Below are 19,873 nucleotides of genomic sequence, written 5' to 3'. Positions count from 1 at the left end.
TTAAAAATTGTTAAAAATTGTTTGAATCTCCACCAACAATTTATATTAAAAAGAATTTCAAAACGTCAGTTATGCAAAATAAAGGCAAATAAATTGTTTTCTGGTCAAAGAACTTCTGAAAGGTTCTGATGGGCAGCGACATTTGTAGAAATCTGACCTTCCGAGGAGGGCTTTTTCAGTTTGTTGACCAGAGAATTCAGCCCCGAAAACTGCAAAACAGCATGAACAAAGAAAATATTTTTGTGAAAGTTCTAGTGGTGGATCAAAACTAGGTCTGATTGGTAGCCAGAGGACATTTTACTGGTATAGAGTGAAGAATAGATTATGTAAACAGGCATCAGGCCGTCAGCAGCGCTGGACTGACCATAGGGCATAGCGGGCAACTGCCCGCTGGGCCGACCCATTCATCTTTTATGGGCCGGTGTCTGTTTTTTTTTTTTTTTTTTCCTGGCCTCTAGTTGTTGCGGACAACTTGCCCGCGCCGCCCCATGCGACGCCTCGTAAAAGTTGGTGGATTGGCCAATTGGTAATAATACACTCTGGGCTGGACCAATAGCCAGAGGTCTGATGCACCCACCAGTTGTTTGTGAATCTCAGTAAACAGACAGACGAGCTTAACAAAATGGAGAACAAAAAACGGAAAGGAGGAGCGGAGAAAATTCGACTAAAAAAGAAACTGGCCCTTCAGGCTGATGCTGGCACATGTGTTAAAATCTCACAGTTGTTTGGTAGTGAAGGTTCAAGTAAAATCAATTTAGGAAGTGATGGAGCCTCAGCCCAGCGACAGGTTGGAGAAGAAAAGAGGGAGGAGGAGGAGAAACCCGAGCCGGTGTTGTGCCATAAATTGACTCGCTGCCAAAAAAATGATTAGCCACCGCGGGATCGCGCACGGTTAGGAAATTGCATTTCTAGACAAAATTCCCCAGGATTTCGCCCTAAAACTCAGCATATCTAGCAATATGGACATTCAGAAAGCAAAGATAACCTCTTCCGGTACTTAAACAGATGTTTATCGCGGATATTAGTGTGGCAGTGTTTGTGGCACCCTGCGCGGGAGCACGAGGACGTGCTTGTGGAAAGAGGGAGGAAGATGTGGCTGCGTTAGCGTCCTGTCACAATGTCCCGATTGATCATGCGCCCTGGCTACTGGGCTAAGGAGATGTCACTTTGGCTGACTGGTTAGAGCGTATGGCTCGCACCCAGGAGTCTGGGGATCGAATCCCGTCCGGGCCCTCTTTTTTTGCACCTTGCCACATTAGTTTTTCCAGTTCGGAAGTTGTTTTAAGTGTTGCTATTTGTCTTAAACGTTCACAATGAGGATATATTAATCCTTTTTGCAATATTTCCAGCGATTTAATTTTTCCCCCTTCCTTTCTTTAGTCCACTTGACATGGAGCCACAGTTAACTAGTTTGGGGCACATTTTTACTTGAAAAAAAGTATTTAAAATGATCAAGCTTTGGCTTTAATGACACTGTGTAGGTTGCTATCTATACATTACGTTGGTCTATTTAAAAGTAACAAGATAAAAGCACTTCAGCACATAAAATTAAGATTGTCACTTGCCAAATAGAGACTACACCCTCCCGTTTACCTATAAGAAATGCCTCAAAATATCTTTAAATTCTTTATTGATGATTTAATTGTAGACAACTAAAATGGCATTTTACTTGCCAAAAAGTGATTGAATCGCTAAGATTTTCATGGAGGCTAAAATTGACCAAATAAGGGTTTTATGTATTATCTGTTGATGTTACTGTACTCATACTGCCTACTGTGTCATCAAAAACACCCCAAAAATGGCAACAAAAAAAAAAGAAAAAAAAAGAAGATAATTTCCCTTGCCAAAAATTGATTACAGTGTCCTGGTCACGTGTAAAGGGTTACATTTACCTAAATATTACTTTATTTATTATCTCTTGATGTTATTAGTGCCATCACAGGACGCTGGGTGTCTTTCACATTCATAAACACTTCAAAAATGGCAACAAATGATCATTTCCCTTGCCAAAAATTGATTACAGTGTCCTGGTCACGTGTAAAGGGTTAAATTGACCTAAATATTACCTTATTTATTATCTCTTGATGTTATTAGTGCCATCACAGGATGCTGGGTGTCTTCCACATTCATAAACACCTAAAAAATGGCAACAAATGATAATTTTCCTTGCCAAAAATTGATCACAGAGTCCTGGTCACCCATAAAGGCTTAAATTGGCATAAATATTACTTCATTTATTATGATGCTGGGTGTGTTCCACAATCATATTCGAATAAACATGAAAATATTCTGTCCGAATATCTGTTTCTTGTTATAAATATAACAGCAAGAAGGATTTACAGTTAAAATAGGAGAAACACGTGACTCCCCAGGAAGGGTCGTAACACCACTTGCCTCACGCACATAAGTGAACAAATCAAAGCAGCATGGAGACACTCCGTCTCCAACCACCTCTCAGGCAGCAGCCTGCACTCCCAAGTTCTACACGTCACCAGAACATAAACAACCGCAACACAATAAAAGCAGTGTTATACAAAATGGAAGGCCTGTAGTGTTTATTCTCTTACAGTAACAACTTATCAATTTTTGGAGGAATTTATTTGAGAATTTTTTGGTTTTTATTAATTGTGCAATAGAAAAGTAATCGCTAGATTAATCATCTAAATAGTCATTAGAATAGTCGACTATTCGATAAAATAATCGTCAGAATAATCATTTTAAAAATAATCATTTACCCCCAACCCTACTTTTTTAGAATACCAGGATAGGAAGGATGGTGTAGGTTTACGTTTATTAGATTGATACATAAATACTACCAATAAGAAAGTGTACGTTGGTGTGTGTCAGAAACAGCGTAAGGCTTAATGTCTTTTCCAAAAAAAACATGGGCCGGTCTCCAGTCAAAATGCCCGGGCTGAATTTTTGTCCCAGTCCAGCCCTGGCCGTCAGTAATGAAGCTCAACAGGAGGAGATGGTGGCTATGAGAACCGCAGAAAGCCTCTAAACGCAGCCTGACAATGAGCGACATCAGAAGCTTTTCCAGCAGCTTTCACGCCTGCTGACCTAAATACTGTCAAAGATCAAAATAAACATTAAATCTGAGATATCTGACAAAGAAAAGCCGCTGCTCAGGTCTGAACTAAAGCTTGTTACCGTGAGCAGACAATAACCAACTCACAGGAGGAATTTTCTCTATTTCTGATCTTTTTAAACTTTATAAAGTCAAAAAAAAAAAAGAACTTTAGTTGAAATAGTTACAGAAATAATGTGGTCAGGAATAGTTTCTTATTGAGCAAGTAGGAAACATGTTTGCTGTGGCCTCTGTGAGAAACCAAGAATGTTCATACTGTGAATAATTTTTGATAAAACTTTCTCTCTATGTGACGTATTTTTAAAAAGCAGAAGTTTTGTGAACGTGTATTAATCATCAGTTGGTTTAATTCTTCTGATCATTGCTGTGTTTGAGCTCCACACATTATTTGCATGAATACAAATCAAAGTCAAGCCAAACAGGCTCAGTCAAAATTATGCAGACTGCAAGTGGGAGATGGAAGTCTTTTTTCACCAAATGGTTTCTTTTGTATTAACATATATCATGCTAACATTTCCATGCCATCAGTTTCCCAGTTTTTCGATGTGGAGCTTCTATATTCATCTGCAGCAAATAAGACAGTTTCTTCTTTGATCTTTGGATAATCTCCATAGCTCTACAGATTCCAAAGCATTAATGCATCACACAAGACTAATACGTTCACCTATCCTCTCGCTGTTTCCCGTCTGGCCTTTTCCCTCCTTCAGCTGGTGTTTACGTGGTCACTCCTTCAGACACAGGTTGACACATTGTCTAATGTCTTTCTGGTAAAGCTGATGGAATCAGAGCGTGTCCCGGGCTCGTGTCACCATCCGTTGCCTAGATAGTCCTCTGCTTCCCAAATGTAGAGCAGCTGCCTCTTGGCTCTTGCCGTCTGATGGGGTCAAATTGCTTCAACCCGTTTCAAGGTCAGAAAGGGTCACTCGATTATCTTTGCCTGCTTGTTGTGCACAGGCGATGTGTTGGCAGGCAGGCAGAAGGTGTTGTCGCTGCTTTTCCTTGGGTGGTTTCCAGTGGCAGCATGTAAATACTGCTGAGATGCTCCAGAACAAACCTCCTGTTTGGATGGTAGAGGGACATGACGAAGAGAAACTTTGTAGACTTCTTATACAGTACAAAACAAAGGCAGCAAATGCTAATAGGCTAAAGTAAATCCACTTTGTTAAAATGAGATCTCTAGGTCTGTTCTCGTTGTGAGAGGCATTTGAAATCTTTTTAGGTGGGGATCTACAAAGCTAAGGTGTAACTACAGACAGTAAAACAATTAAATACTCAGCACGTGACAGATGGGATGACATGTTGATTAAAATTGAAAATAAAGTGTGAACAAATGCAGACACAATAAACCCAAATTTACCAGTTGTCTCACTTTTGATAGATCTATTTATAAATTTCTAGGAGCTCTTTCTCCCTTGCAGGATTAGTACTTTCATCAAAAACCTGCCCATTCGAAAATTAATACAGCCCAGGAAGACAGGAAGTCTTTCTGGGAAACAGAATATCTGGTAATATAAACACAGATTTAAAATAAAGTTTAACACAATTACATCCAACAAATGCAGTTTTAACATTCAGATGTGTTTGGAAATTACACATTTTTAATGGTTTCACAGCAGGTAACGAAGGTTTAAAATATGCAGCAAGATCCCTCCTGTGTGTGTTTTGCATTAAAAGGGTGCAACTGTCTCTGTCACTCACACTGTGCCTTGGTTTGATCAGGACAGACACCCAGTCGGTGAAGCATGTTCTAGATGTTTGCATTCCTGACTGAGACACAAATATCTCTTTTCCTGAAAACCTGTCATGGTATCTTGCACACACATGCTGAAAATGGCTGCTGAGGTGAGAGCTGCGTTCATTCGCACCCTCCTCATGCGCTGTCTGTGCTTTTTTCTGAGGCCACACAGGACTAACTTCTCCTATCCCGTCTTACTTCAGCTGTGAATTCAAACAGCAGCCGTTTGAGAGCCCCTAACTCCCAGCACTGGCACTCCATCAGAGGAGTAAGACTCCATCACAGACCATTAAACCTGCAGGCTGAAGCAAAGGTGTGTGTGGCCGCGGGGGAGAGGTAAACAGATGCACTGTGAAGAAGCAAAGACAGACCTAAAAACGTAGGAGAAACATTGTGGTTATTTCACTACTGCTTGATGGTTTTGCCTGGCTGGTGGGATCAGGGTCAAAGAAATAGCTTGTCATGAGCCGGGGTGAGTGCTCTTCCTTCTCAACATCTCTGAGTGTTTTGGTTGCAGGAGAGGGAGCGGCAGCTGCTCCTTGTCAGGTAATCAGCGGGTCAGCTTCATAAGGAGGATGATGAACACTACTCGACGCCAGATGATTGCTACTGACTGGTAGTTTCCAGCCCTAGTACTTGTTTCCAGGTTTTTCTGGTACTATAGTGTGAATATTTGGACTTCATGTAATTTTTGGATGTTTTTTGGCTCACCTACCTCAGGTCTTCCTATGCCTCAGGATCCTTCAACCAGACTCCATAGGACTCTGCACCGGCTCGCCTTCTACGTTCATCCATTCACCCGTCCTGACCGACCCGCTCTCCATCGACTCCTCGCTCCCTCTCCAGCTCCAAACGCCCCTCTTGGATAACACCCCGGCTCACTACCTCCCCTCACTCTCCTAGAACCTTCTCCCTCCATAAGTCACCACTCAGCATTCTCTGTTGGACTCAATCTCCCAGGACTCACCTCTGGTTTGCTCTTCCCTCTAGACGCTGCCTTCCCGTTCCTCATCCGCTGGATTTTCCCGTGCACCTTTAGTTATCATTCATCCAACAATAAAATATTATTTTTCTCCTCATCGATCTGTGTGCAGTCTGATTCTGTGTTGGGTTAGACACCTTCCCCATATCATGACATAGCTTCTGATGAGGTGATGCATTGATTTTACTGGTAAAGATGTAGGTGACTGGAAAACCATTTTTAACTGTTTTTTCTGATTATAATTGGCCACTCTGAGTTTTTCATGCAGGCTGAACCTGAAAATAGTCTCCTACATCTATCTCCTGCTTCTTTAAGACAACATAGACAATCAAACTCTAGGGTTTGAAATTCCTTAGATCTACGTCACACTATGAATTAGCGATCATGGGCTGCCGATCTTGACTCACGACGGCGAAGGCTGTAGGTGGTTCAGTGTCCGGTAATCAGCAGCAGCGACTAGTTTAAGCTAACCGTTAGCATTAGCAACTTCACCTCAAGGCAGAAGCTGCTCCAGGCTTGCGTTATTTGTGGAGATAAAACACCCACGTTGCAAGTAAGTAGTAGAGTCACATTACTGTTATCCAATCCAGGGCGAGATGTCCAAATATCAGGAAATAAAACTGCTAATCCTGTCGTCTGAAGCTCGGCTGAGATGTGGCAGACTTGGCCCTGCAGAGACAGGGGTTTGTGGGCTCTTTTGTGCCCTGAGTGCGACCTGAAAGGCATTAATTCCTACTAGAGACCACTGCAAATGTATTGATTAAACGAGTAAGCCACACGTGACACCGGGAACCATCTCGGCTCCACTTTTACTTGCTGTTTGTCAAAGTATTTATTTCTTTCCCTCAGATCTGTTTTGTAAGTCTGGACCCACAGAAAACAGACTGCCATGATGAGAAAAGCATCAAGGTGAGATAATTTCACACCCATACTCATCGTGTGTTCAATCCTCTCTCCCCTCTCACTTGCTTTTTCTTTCCTCCTTGCCCACTTTTTCTTCTCCTAGGAACTCCGTTCATTGTATTTTGTGCAAACACCCTACCCCTGTTGCCATGGATTCCATATCATTATCCAGAATTAGCAGGCAGATTAGCCTGACAATATGCAGATGTTATAGCTTTGTGCAGTTGGTGGCAACAGTGGTGGGCGATCAATAACAAATCCACATGGTTCAGTACTTCTCACAGGAGGGATTCCATAATTGTATATCTCTGAGTCACAGAGAACATATTGCATTTAGTTTTGAAGCTCCACAAAGGCGTGTCGTCATCACCTACTGTTGTCCCTATGCTCGGCATGTTTCTTGCAGAAATTGGCTTCTGTGTCTCCAGACCTGCCAAAGCTTGTTGAATTACTGACCATCCACCAGCCGAAAGAAAATGAGATCCTGCTGCTTGGTGGCCTGGAAGCCTCAGAAATTTGCCCAAAACACCCACACTCCCCCCCGCAGGTGAGCGTGCAGTGACCTACAAATTCTTGCTGATTTCTGTCTTTTAAAATAAAAGACCTGGACTAAAATGTTAGCTGCTCTACTTTACAGCTACTCTGTGAGATTAGATCTGAACGTTTTGAAAGTCACTTTCTCTTGTTGTATTACAAATTATAACAAATTCTGTACATTTTTAAAGGTTTTTGAATGACACTTCCATCAAAAAACTTGTTTTTGAAATATGATCGGTCACTCTGAGTCTCACATGCAGGTTGAACGTGAAAACGGTCTTCTCTTCAGCTTGGACTAGAAAAGCCATTTAATTCTACGTTACATTGTAAAATTAACATTCATGGCTTCACCCATCTTGGCTCATGACGGGGAAGGCTGTTGTTATTTTAACATCCAGGTGAGAGCAGAGCACGTCTCAGCTGGTAGAAGCTTACTGTCAGCATTAGTAAGAACGTGGGCTTGTGTTACTGTGGAGATAAAATATCAACGTTGCAAAGCAAACAGAGTCAGTGGTAGAGTCACGTTGCTGTTAGCCAATCAGTAGCCTGGCCTGCCAGACTCGCCCTCTGTCTATTCTGCACAGGGGACGAGTCTGGACACCCAGAGGCAGAGAGCACCGTGAAGGACTTGCCAGCTCAGAAATAACCAGTCAGAAAAAAGGCGAAAAAATGAGTGTATCACATGACGCTGTAGTTTTTTAGCTGGGGTCAAAGATGGCGTCTGGAGAAATCTTTAGAAGAAAGGCTTTTAGCGCTTCTTCTTGTTGTGGTTTTAAAGACACGTCCAAGTCATTCAGAACAGAGGAAACAGCCGCAGCAAACTCTGCTGTAGACGCCATCTTCCTTGTTTATTAGAAACTGAGTGTTGCGGTGTAGGACGTACGCTGCTCAGCGCTCATTGGCTCGGTTAGAATTTCCAGGGGGTGGGGTTAAGCTTGGTTTATGCTTGACGCATTCACTTTCCACTTGGTGATGCGGCTCGCGGATGGAACGCGCTTCACAACTCGCAGCGTTTATGGTTCGTGCGGCTTGTCTCTGCGGTGAGCCAATATTCTCCCAAACTGTAGGGGGCAGCATAGAGCTCTACGGCATGCATCCAACACTACACCATAGTAGATGTAAAAATTACTGTTGTTTACAACATGGCATTCCAGCATTTTTTAACAGCGTCCTCGTCTTTTCTGACGGTGCGAGCTATTTCTCTCCAAGAATTATTAACAACATGTTGATCACGGTGATCTTTGAGAGCTGAATCATACAAATGTCTGTATTTACGAACCTCTGCCATACTAGTCCTTGCCAGTCCGCCATGTTTTTCCACGTCCGACCGTCCGCTTGGTTAGAAAATTTCCTAGGTGCGCGATGCGGAAATTTTGGGCCGTGCGGAGGCGCGGTGGAGGGGTGTGATTGTTAAAATGACGCAATTTCGCCGCGCGGAGCCGTGCGGACCTCGCGGACGCGTCAAACATAAACCAACCTTTACTTATATGAACGCGTTACAACTACTACTAAACTAAACTTTATTTATATAGCGCCTTCACATGGCCCAAGGACCAAACAAAGTGCTGCACAGCAGAAATAAACATAACAAATAGAAACATATAAAACCATTTAAAAACCAACAAAAACATGTAGATAAAATCTAGGTGGGGCAGCAAAAAAGTACAAAGCCATCCGTTAATGAGGCTCTTCTTGAATAAAAGCTAAAGAATAAAAGTGTGTTTTCAGCTGGCTCTTAAACTTGCCGAGCGTGGTGGCCTGTTTAACACATGTAGGTAAATCATTCCAGAGCCTTGGCCCCAGCACCGAGAAAGCACGGCCCCCTCGAGATTGCAGTCTGTGTTTAGGAACGATCACTGGCCCGTTGTTTCCCATGAGGAACGCAGTGGCATGGCTGGCCAGGCTAGCCAATCTGAGGCAAGATGTCCAAATATCAGGTTATCTTCTGCTCCCCTTTGTTCTGTTTCAGTTCATGAAACAGGAGTGCAAGAGCTTTCTCCCCACAGAGATTGACTCACAAGGCATTCATTTATGCTAGAGACCAATGCAAACATCCATACATCAAAAATACAAATTTTGCACTGATATAAAGGCAAACTGTAATGCTATTATACCTTCAACAACAGACAAAATAGATGTCTTAATAAAAACATTTTTATTTTTATGATACTTTATGGAAAATATGAATGAATGCAAAGACAACAGCAGGTAACTGAGCTTTCCTTCTTTATGATTGCTTCTGTCTAGTTGCGTTGATTATTTAAACTCACCAAAACAACTCTGAGGATCAATAAACACCATGAGAAACACAGATGAAAGTCCTTTATGAACTAAACCACTGACATGTGGGAAACATTGAAAAACAGACCAATGATTTGTTTTGTTGATCATTTAATTTTGAGTACAGGCTAAGTCTGGAATGTATTTGTTTTTTTAGAGCAGGCAGCACACGTGCGTGTGTCTGCTTCAGTGTTCAGAAAAGAGGCGTTCCTCGCCACCTGCCAGCGTCATCTGTGACATCAACAAGTTCCTCATTGGTTTACAGTGGGGAAAAGAGAGGCAGTTTCAGCAGGGCCGAGCAGTCGGACAGAGGGTGGATGATGACACCAACCGTTCCATCTCATCCATAGAGGAAGACTTCCTCACGGCTTCGGAGCACCTTGGAGATGAGAGTGAAGACGATGGTTCAAGAAATGGTGAGATGTGTTATTTACAATAAATGACACAAAGGAGGTGATGGTTCTTGCCATTGTGACACTGATACATGTATGATGGAAAGAATGATCTGAAATATTGTCCAAAACAAAATGGCATGGCACAAAAACAGCTCTATCATTGGTACACGGTATTTTTATCCATGCCTCAGATTTCAGACACTGATGGAGATGGGATTTGATGATCCCTTACTTTCTTAATTTGTGCTCTTCTTCTTCACAGAGCCAGAAAGTGGTGAAGCGGAGGAGAGCATAGATGAGGCTGCACAGAAACCCTGTGTCAGATTTGTGTCTCAGAAGGGTCAGCAAGCCCAACATCAGAGCCGAGAGGACACTGACATAAAAAGAGAAGGTTACCCTAACTCTAGCCCAAGTGCAAGTTTTGATACAAAGGAATCAGCTGGTCACTATGCCACCAACCTAGCAGAGTCCGTGTTACAGGATGCCTTCATACGACTCTCTCAAGATGAAACTTCCTTTGTTTCTGAGGCAGCTATCAGTGTCTCTAGCTGTCCTCCCTGTAGTCCTTTAAGGACCAAACAGCCTTCCCAGCAGCGCACCTGCTCCTTTGAGCTACCTAAAATTGTCATAGTTCAAAGCCCTGACACTTCTGATGGGGCTGCTGACTGGCCAGAGACACAGGTGTCTAATGTGGATGATTACAATGTCTCTGCCAAAGCCAGAGAAATGTCAGAGGACAGGGACCAGGCTCAGACACCTCACCACAGTGGAGGGCACAAACATGTAGAGATGGCGTTGGCCTGTGCTGCCAGTGTTATAGGCACCATCACTACGCCACAGTTGACTGAAAAGATCGCCCTAGAATCTGCTTCAGAGGACGACACAGAGGAGCTGCAGGAGGCAAAGGAGAGGAGTGATTACTGTGTCTCCTCAGCTATGTGTGGCATGGCTCAAGTAGCTGGAGCAGTAGCGGCTGTGGAGCTGACAGAGCAGCCAGCAGAAGGCGGCGGTTCCGAAACTGACACCACTGAGGTCTGCGCGGCATCCCACGTTCTGATGTCGGCTGCCAAGGCTTCAGCAGCCTTCACGCTCCACTGTAGTGTGGCAGAAGTTACAAGCGTGGAAGCATTTCGAGCTAACATAGCTGAGGTCCTGCACAGGGAAGCAGCAGAGGTACTAAGCCAACCACAAGGGTACAAGAGTGTAGCGCACTTACTGGAGACCACACACAACAAAATAGTGGACGGCATTACTTGTCCAAAGAAATGTTGCATGGATGAAAGTGAGGTGGATGACTTGATAAACGAAGTGGCAGACAGCCTATTCAGACATGCTTTGGAGAAGGCAAAAAAGAAAAAAGAACTAGAAGGAGCTGGAAAAGATGCTCCCAGCCTCCAGGTTTTCCTACAGGACAGTGTAAACAACTTGCTGTTTGATATTCTTTGTCTGACGCAGAAAAAGATCAGTCATATCTCCACGTGTGACCAAGGGTCAGGCGAACCGCAGCAAGGCGAGTCTTCGGTTTACAAGCATGCTGGTTCAAAGGAAGGCAGAGATCCATTAGGTCAGTGGAGGTGCTTAGTTGGCAATAATCATCTCACTAATTGTGAAAACCTGAGTGGCACGTTGCACTCCACAGATAAGTTTTCCATGCTTCCTGGACTGAAGCAGAAACACATCCTTGAGGAAGGGGACTTAAGTGTGTCTTCCTTCACAACACACTTCAAAGAACAGCAGCAGCAGCAGTCATCATACAGACAGTGTATACAAAAAGACGCTTCTGATCAGATGCAGAGCAGCAGCAACAGAGAACCTTTCAGTGAAATCCCAGTTCCCAGTACAGAGAGAAGGGCCAGACAGGCCTCCCTCACTCCACAGTCCTCTCTCAACTCCTGCAGCTCTTTGCTTTCTTTAAGGATGGACACTGATTCCAGGACACCTATCACTTGTTACGCAGATGATTTAGCTGCTACAGTGGTGTCTATGGCCACAGAACTGGCAGCTATCTGTATGGAAAACTCTACTGGGAAACAGCCCTGGTTCTGTGCCCTAAATGGGATGTCTACGGAATGTCCGGAAAACTATTTAATGCCAGCTTGCCGAGCAGTACTGAGAAGGAAAGATGGTCAAAGCAGCAATGCAGCTTCAAGAAAACATCGAGCCCCCCGCCTCAGTGAGATTAAGAGGAAAACCGAGGAGCAACCAGAGCTAATGGAGCGGCTGGTTAACCGGGTGGTGGATGAATCTGTTAATCTAGATGAACCACAGGACCCATTTGCCCTCTTTGCCTCAGAAGTCACCAACAGGATCATGAACTGTCCTGAACTCAATGTGGTGGATACCTCCAAGGCAGGCCAGCAGCGCAGCAGGCTACAATGTGAGAAGTGGAGTCGTGGGAAGGCTTCTAGTTATGAGAGCATTCCAGAAGAAGACACCGACCCCTCAGGTACGCTCAACACCTTGGGCCCTGGCAGTCGGTTAGGTCAGAACTTGAGCCGTGGTAGCTCAATTTCCAAGCAGTCCAGCTGCGAGAGCATCACTGATGAGTTCTCTCGGTTCATGGTAAACCAGATGGAGACAGAAGGCAGAGGCTTTGATCTTCTGCTAGACTACTACGCTGGAAAGAATGCCAGCAGCATCTTGACTGCAGCTGTACAACAGGCTGCAACAAAGAGACATGGCCACCTTAACATGAGGACCTCATCCTGCCTTTCCAAGCAGTCTAGCACAGAAAGCATCACGGAGGAGTTCTACCGCTTCATGCTTCGAGATATGGATAAAGAGAACAAAGAATACGGCGTTGCAAAAACTAAAGAGTGGAGCAACAGCCTTTTCCCCCCTTCTCCTAGAACACCTTTCTGCATACGACAGTCTTCTGTTCCAGACAGGCGCTCCTCAGACTCACGACTAACTGTCAACTCACCCATAAAGGCTAACTCGTTTGATGGTTTTGCCCGTAACGTTTATGGAGACACGTTGAACATCTACCCCAGCAGCTCTGTGTCTGCTACAGGACTATGCAAGTCTGACTCTTGCCTCTATCGAAGAGGTAAAACAGACCAGATTACAGATATGCTCATCCATGAGACGTGGTCGAGCTCCATTGAGTCCTTGATGAGAAAAAACAAGATCATTGCTGATCCAGAGGACAGTATTGAGTCAGAGGCTTCAGGAGACTCTCAGCTCCACGTGCAGCAATTTGCTAATCGATTGGCAGCTGACATTGTAGACATTGGCAAGTCTGCGCTTGGAGCACAGCAGGATGTGAATGTGGGGATTCCTGGATCGCATCCACAGCCGCACATGCCTGTTGGCGAAAGGAGACAGGGGTTCAAACAGTCTCATCTAACTTGTAGTCGAAGCAGGTCCAGTCAGGAGCAACCTTGCCCTGGAGAAGGATCCGGGGCTAGTGAAAACAGTATTTCTTGCATGAGGGGTCCCAGAGATGTTCCGTTGATCCACATCGAGGGAGATCAAAAGGTTGAGGAGGCTCTTTTGATCCCTGAAAAAGTTGGAGGACCTAAAGAAGCATCTGTGGACACTACACGTATGGAAAGAGCAATTGCCAATAACAGCAGGTATTACTTACAGTCCTATATGACTCAGAACCATCTTTCATCAAAAAGACTTTCATAGTTTGCAGAAAAAACGTTTTTATGTTGACATGAAAGAAGAAATCATTCTGTCAGATAATGAGCAAAGGAGTGAAATTGCCACACTGTTATTTTTACAATAAACAAAGCTGAACAAAAATGACCCATTAGAAAGGGACTAGAGCACACTGAGCTATTAATAGAGATGGATCCAAGCCTGGGCGACTCAGAAATCAGGAAACTGATCTATTTTAGCAACATGTGAGGCTTGACAAGGTTACAGCTAGGCTGTGACTCATGCCTTCTGAGTGATGTTCTGTGTGCAGAGGGCTTTAGAGTCTTCCTCTTTTATCCTGTTGAGCTCCCAGGTAATCAGGACAAGCTCTAGTCATTCTGGAATACCTCACTAAAACCACCAATGCACACAAAGGTATTCATAGCACTAAGACAGAGCTAAAACAACAGGACGTCATCGTTCTTCTATGTATTCTTCAAACCAAATACAGATTTTAACAAGAGAACAATGCACCAGAGTGGCAACATTTAGTTTTAACTCTAAAGGCACAAAGTCTTCAGTGGTTTTATACAAAACTGAATTTTGAGAACATCTGAGTAAAATGAAGACTGGACCACAGATGGTAAATATATGACATAAAATGAAACGGGTAAACATGTTGACTTGGCATTGCCAATGTGTAAAAAAAATCTGTATATTAATGGTAAAATAAACTCGTACAGTCAAACCCACAAACTGACATACCCCAAATTTGATTTCTAAATTTGACAGGAAAAGGCTGCTGTTACACTAATGAATTGTATTTAGTTGTTGTTCAACCTTTTATGTGTTTATTTATCATTTAATTAAAAATGTCACAAAGGTTCTTTTCTACTCAGGTCTGATTCTGAAACGTTTTGTTGCCACCACTCTGGTGTTTAGTGGGAATCGGTTCTACTTTACCGTTTCTTTACCAACTGAGCAGTTTCAGATCAGTGCAACATTAGAAATTCCAGTCTAGTATTATTTAAGACCTTTTTTTCTGCAATTTTACATTTAGCCCCTTGTTGTCTTTGAGAGATGAATGTTTTGACTCTTGCAACAACAAAATTGATCATTTGGAGCTTTTTTCTTGTCCTATTGAGTTTTTATTTTGTTTATATGTCCCTCTCAGGAAGAATTATCAGGGAAAAAAGGCTTTTATTATTCATTGTTTGAGATTTTACAGAGTTTTGATTGGTTGGATACATCTTAGCCAGTCAATTGCAGGACTTTTTTTTACTTACTTTAAACAAGGAAACGTGTAGGAGTTAGCAGAAAACCTTTTTATCTTATGCAAGATTAGACTTTTCAAGACACTGATTTGAATGAAACAGATGCGTACCAATGAATGTTCCGGGTAGAGACAATCAGCGTGTTTCCACTTTAGGAGCTCTGGGAAATTTTTGGGAAGAGGGGGGGGGGGGGGAGTGATCAGGAAACACGACAGCTCTGTCTTCTCGGCTGTTGTGTCTCAATACAAAATGAGCTCTTTCAGGACTTCTTAATGAATGACCACTTCTTCGGCAATGAGTGACATCACTGATACTTATTTAAAAACTCTGCAGAACTTTCTAAAATTCTACGTTTTTTTGTCAATATGGGGTGCTGTTTGTGCATTTATGAGGAAAAAAATCTATTTAATTGATTTTAGCAAATGGCTGCAATATAAATAAGAGTGAAAAATGGAGGGGGGTGGGGTCTGAACACTTTCCGTACCAACTGTACATCCAATCAGCGTGGATTAACCAGAAGTCTCACTCTAGTCTAGCGGGTTTTTGTGAGTACCTACCACACTTCAGCTACTACGTATGACCCAGAAAATGGTCTTTTCGAGCAAGTTCAGTGAAATAGACACACGCATGCCGCAAAGTTCCAGTAAAACTACCCAGAAGTTCCAAAAGTAGAAACTGGCCTAAAAGCTAGTTCCTATCCTCATCCAGCAGGTTTACTCCAGGTCGTTTTAAACGTAGACAAAGAAAGTGAAATAATCATAACTTGTCCCTAACTTATGTCCGTTTTGTTATGTGTTAGCTGTTCGTCATTTTGATGAAATGACAAAACATAGATTGTTGGAAAATGAAAATAAATAATTAATTTTAATATCTTGAAATGAAGACAAATGAAAAGTTTTATCCAGTTGTGTTATGTGTTTTTCAGTAAAGATTCTCTAAATACGCTGCGTTTAACGGTAAGTGAAAGCAAAAGCTGTCAGTCTCGCTGGCCTCCAGAGTCACAAGACACGCTTCTGTTCACTTCACAAAACCTGTAATCCAGAAGCAAGTGGAGTGCAACTGCTAGTCCCTTGTGTGAGAGTAGGACTCAATCACTCGCCTGTTCAATTAAACCTGATTTCCCTCTTGAATTGTTGAGGATGGCAGCCCTCAAACATCTAATTATGACTTAATTTAATAAGTAAAAAGAAAAAAGAAAACACTTCGGAACACAGCGGTACCCATGAGTAATATGGTTTGCTGATTCTTATAAGATATTTAAATAAATGAGGGGTTTTTTTTGTTTATTTTCTTGATTTAATTTACGCTCAATCATTTCAATTTTCACAGGTTTGAGGTTTATAAGAACGTAATGTGTGTAATTCGTGTGTAATTCACCCCGTTGTTTTTAATGCTTCATCATTTTACAAACTTCTATACATAAAAAGTGAATCTGTGGGAACAATCCCCAGAGTTGCAGCAGACATTGTGCATCTTGCGGTTTGCTCTCCCCAGCAGTGAGAGGGACAGGTCGACTGCGGCGGTGGCTGCAGTAGTGAAGAGGGACAAGCGTTCAATGAGTGCTAGCAGTGAAGAGAGCATGGGGAGCTGGTCTCATGTAACCCCTGAAGATGACCCCCACGAGGAGACCAGTAGTTTTATCCAGCTGAGTGAGGGGTCAGTAACTATTGCTCCTCGATGCTGCTCCAAATGCTGCTGCTCCCACCCTCACCCCACTCATTGGTCCATTGCTACTGACAGTTGTGTTACGTGCCAGCCATCGTCCTGCTGCTGCTGCTGCTGCTGCAGTACCCAACACCAGCTAGTGTTTAGCAAAGAGCTCATTCCAAATAAAATCATACAGGACTTGACCCTGCCTGCGTCCCAGACCAGCTCTAAAGTCTCTGTCCCACTGTGGTGTTCAAGACGGGATGGGGCGGGTGCGCGTTGGCCAACATGGACCTGTATGGGTCTGCAATATCGGTAAAACTTTCTATGACAGTTTGGGCTCTCATGTTGGCAGGTGGGGATAAATGTACCATCGTGCATTATGCACCATTTTATAAATAAATTGTGCAACTATTTCGTATTTTTGTGCTGCAAAAATGGTCTGCAGAGCTAAAGACAAAAAAAAAATGCTTACCTAAAGGCGCCACAAGTGTCATGTTCTGCGGGTGGAGATGGCAGACCATGTGTGGTGGTGGTGTTCAGGAGGCAGAAGAGCAGGCAAACGGATGAAAAAATAAAAAGATGTTTAATCGTAGACTGGGAGTAACAGGACAAACGAACATGCACAAACGACAATGAACCGACAAAGACAGCAACAAGGAGGGAGGTATAAATACACAAGGGAATCAGGAACACATGGGCAGAGTAATGAGGGACAGGTGAGAAAAATAAGGCTAATCAGGGCAGGAGAGACACAGTCAGGGAGGCCGGGGCGGATCATGACAACAAGTGACTTGCGATCTGAGTCCAGGCTTGCCTCGCTGCCTCAGTTTGCTGGTCTGTGGCTATAAATAGCCTCCAGCGCATCGTAACACCTCCATGTATGTCTCCCGTTTCCACTCCGGTTGTTTCTATCCTTTTCTATATTGGGCTTTCAATTTCTTCAGCTTGGCCCGACACCATTCCGACTTCTTATCGAACCCTTTGGCTGTCATTCACTGAGAAACTTGTTTAAAAACGTGCGTTTCTTACCGAACCACCTAGCTCGTCCTGAGTTTGGACTCACACAACAATGGTGAGGAATATGCGGAGCTCTGAAGCTGATCAAACCTTGCTGCTACCTACTGGCATTTTCTCACATCGGTGTGCAACTAATGAAAATAGAAACAACGGAACTCAGAGGTTTGTTTTGTTTGTAATGACATAGTATTTTTTCTGTCCCTAACCATACTGCTCCACAAAGATATGGACCTACAACAGAAGGCGGCCACGAAAGTACCGTCAGTGGTGCGGTCCAGGTCTTATACCGGTTTTATATTTGGGACAGAAAAAACAGCGGCCCAACTCACCCGTCTCGAACTCTGCAGTGGAACCGAGCTATGCTAATATGCTGCAGTGGTACAGGGCTGTGGTGTTGCATACCAAGTGTTCAGATGAGAACATTCATCACTACATTCTCTGATTTATCAAATTTGCATATAAAGATGGAACAAGCTGATAACATAAGTCTTGTTGCATAAAAACGTAATGCTTCAGTAATGGCCTAAAATGTCCTGACATAATTTATAGGGATGTCCCGTTCCGATATCGATATCGGCCCAGAAACACTGTATCGGAATATATCAGACTGCATCACAAACCTCCGATATTAGCAGTTTGTTCCGCTTCAAATTCCAGTCCAGCAATTCTATCCAGCTGCGCCCAGATCCAGCATGCAACGTCTACGTGATCAGAACAGTGTGTGCTAGCAAAGCAGCAAGGAACAATGTTGGCCATGTGGCTGTATTTTTTTCATTAAAGTCCGAAAAAGACCGTTTGGTTCAGTGCAACACTTGTCATGTACAAGTTTCCTGTGGTGGAACAGAACCGGGGAAGATGAATACGTCCAACCTCATCGTGGTTTCATTTGAAGCAGGATCACAAAACATTGCACGAGGATTTTTGCAGTGTGTGAAACTGAAACTTTAGACGTACATTCCACACTATGAAATACGTAAAAGTATGTATGATTTCTGCTGATATATCGGATTGATATCGGTATCGTATTGGAAGTGAAAAACATTGTATCGGGACATCCCTAAATATTTAACTGCTTGTTCACATGCTTCTGAAGCTGTTTACTGATAGTTTGAGACGTTTTGTGTAGCAGTGATATTTGGTTGTTATAGCACCCCCATAGAAACTGCTGCTCCTGCAAGTGCTGCATTAACCTCACCTCATCCCGAACCCATGCCGTAACATGAGGGCCTATCCACCCTACCCACCCAAACTATCTCCAGATCTTCTCATCCCCATATTCAGACAAGCTCACTGCTGGTCAGTATTTAGCAGCCGCTCCAGCTTTAAACGTCCAGTTGTGCTACAGCTGCTCCTTTACATGTTAACCATAAGCTAGCTAACTAGTGTGCATCCCTCTGATCTTTTGCTTTCATCCTGTTCTTTTTATAACATACATAGACCGTGACATGGCCTCTTCCTTTATTTTTTTTATTGCAGCAATGGTACCAGTAGCACATCGAGCCTGGGTCTTACCGACCTGGATGCTTTTTCAGAAGTCCCTACTCAGAGCACAGTCATCAGGTATGATCCACGTCCATCAGGGTTGTTTATTTGAACAAAAACTGCAGATCGCATGTTGTTTTTGTGTTCTCACCCTCGGACATGGTGGACAGATATGTGTGGTGTACTAGTGCAAACATTGTTTTATTATTGCAACATTTGTCCTATTTGAATCTGTATGCATTCCTATCTAAATCTTTGGCCTTTGCATAGCTTTTGCTACATGAGAAACTACAAGAAACTGAGCAAATGCATCACCTGAAGTGTTAAACACTGCCTTACAGTGAATGTTGCCGTAACCTTGACTCTTTACTGTTTATCTCCTCACAGCGAAGTGACTGAGGAAATATCTTCGGCAGGAGCCAAAGCTAATGTTCATGGTAAGTGTAGTTAAGCTGGTGAAGGTTCTCAGTCATCCAGGTCATGGTAATCCAAAAGGTTCACATGAAGGCAACTGGACTTCTTTAGATTCTTGAAGACATTTTGCTTCTCATTCAAGGAGCTTTGTCAATTCTGGCAGGATAATGGGAAGGTCACGCTTATAAACTGTAGCTGTCTGTTGTTGCTTAAGGAGCAGAAACTACCTATGAATACCCCTCCTCCTAACCCATGAGGAGTTGTTTCTGTCATTATGCTCTATTGTATTAGAAGGGTTGTTTTGATTAGATGCAGGAGGATGTGACCTAGACTGAAACTGTTTAAGGATTAAACCTGCATTAAAGGTGCTGGAAAGGTGAAACCTGAGGCTGCCTCTTCTATTTATGTAAGTCTTTCCTATTTGCCATGGATAGCTTATTTTGCTCCTCTCTCAAACCATCTATCTTCTCTGTCCAGAATGTGTACTTTTTCACCTTCAGTAGTTTCTGCTCCTTAACTCATTCG

At 43.2% G+C, this 19,873-nt stretch overlaps 1 protein-coding gene and 1 long non-coding RNA gene across 6 annotated transcripts in view; one reads left to right on the top strand and one right to left on the bottom strand.

The window, feature by feature from the left end:
- The window catches only part of sphkap (SPHK1 interactor, AKAP domain containing), a 204,942-nt gene that overhangs the window by 181,736 nt on the left and 3,333 nt on the right, over positions 1–19,873 (top strand). For 2 of the 5 annotated variants that reach the window (XM_054743401.2, XM_015951771.3), the window contains 7 exons: positions 6,658–6,717; positions 7,118–7,258; positions 9,686–9,944; positions 10,186–13,501; positions 16,280–16,441; positions 18,929–19,012; positions 19,322–19,371. In XM_054743401.2, the coding sequence (XP_054599376.1) occupies positions 6,658–6,717; positions 7,118–7,258; positions 9,686–9,944; positions 10,186–13,501; positions 16,280–16,441; positions 18,929–19,012; positions 19,322–19,371 (4,072 nt within the window). Of the gene's footprint in view, positions 1–2,314; positions 6,718–7,117; positions 7,259–9,685; positions 9,945–10,185; positions 13,502–16,279; positions 16,442–18,928; positions 19,013–19,321; positions 19,372–19,873 lie in introns of those variants that run through there. The other 3 variants (XM_070543493.1, XM_070543495.1, XM_070543494.1) reach the window with 3 other exon arrangements.
- LOC139062497 (uncharacterized) lies at positions 1,385–2,350 on the bottom strand. Its single transcript, XR_011516033.1, has 2 exons — positions 2,185–2,350; positions 1,385–2,136 (listed from the first exon to the last, which is right to left on the bottom strand). It is a non-coding gene; the product is annotated as an uncharacterized lncRNA (long non-coding RNA).

The sequence above is a fragment of the Nothobranchius furzeri genome, chromosome 13 (assembly GCF_043380555.1).
Source record: "Nothobranchius furzeri strain GRZ-AD chromosome 13, NfurGRZ-RIMD1, whole genome shotgun sequence".
Classification (NCBI taxonomy): domain Eukaryota; kingdom Metazoa; phylum Chordata; class Actinopteri; order Cyprinodontiformes; family Nothobranchiidae; genus Nothobranchius; species Nothobranchius furzeri.
Note: the sequence above shows the minus strand (reverse complement) of the source record. Positions and strands in the feature narration are given on the sequence as shown.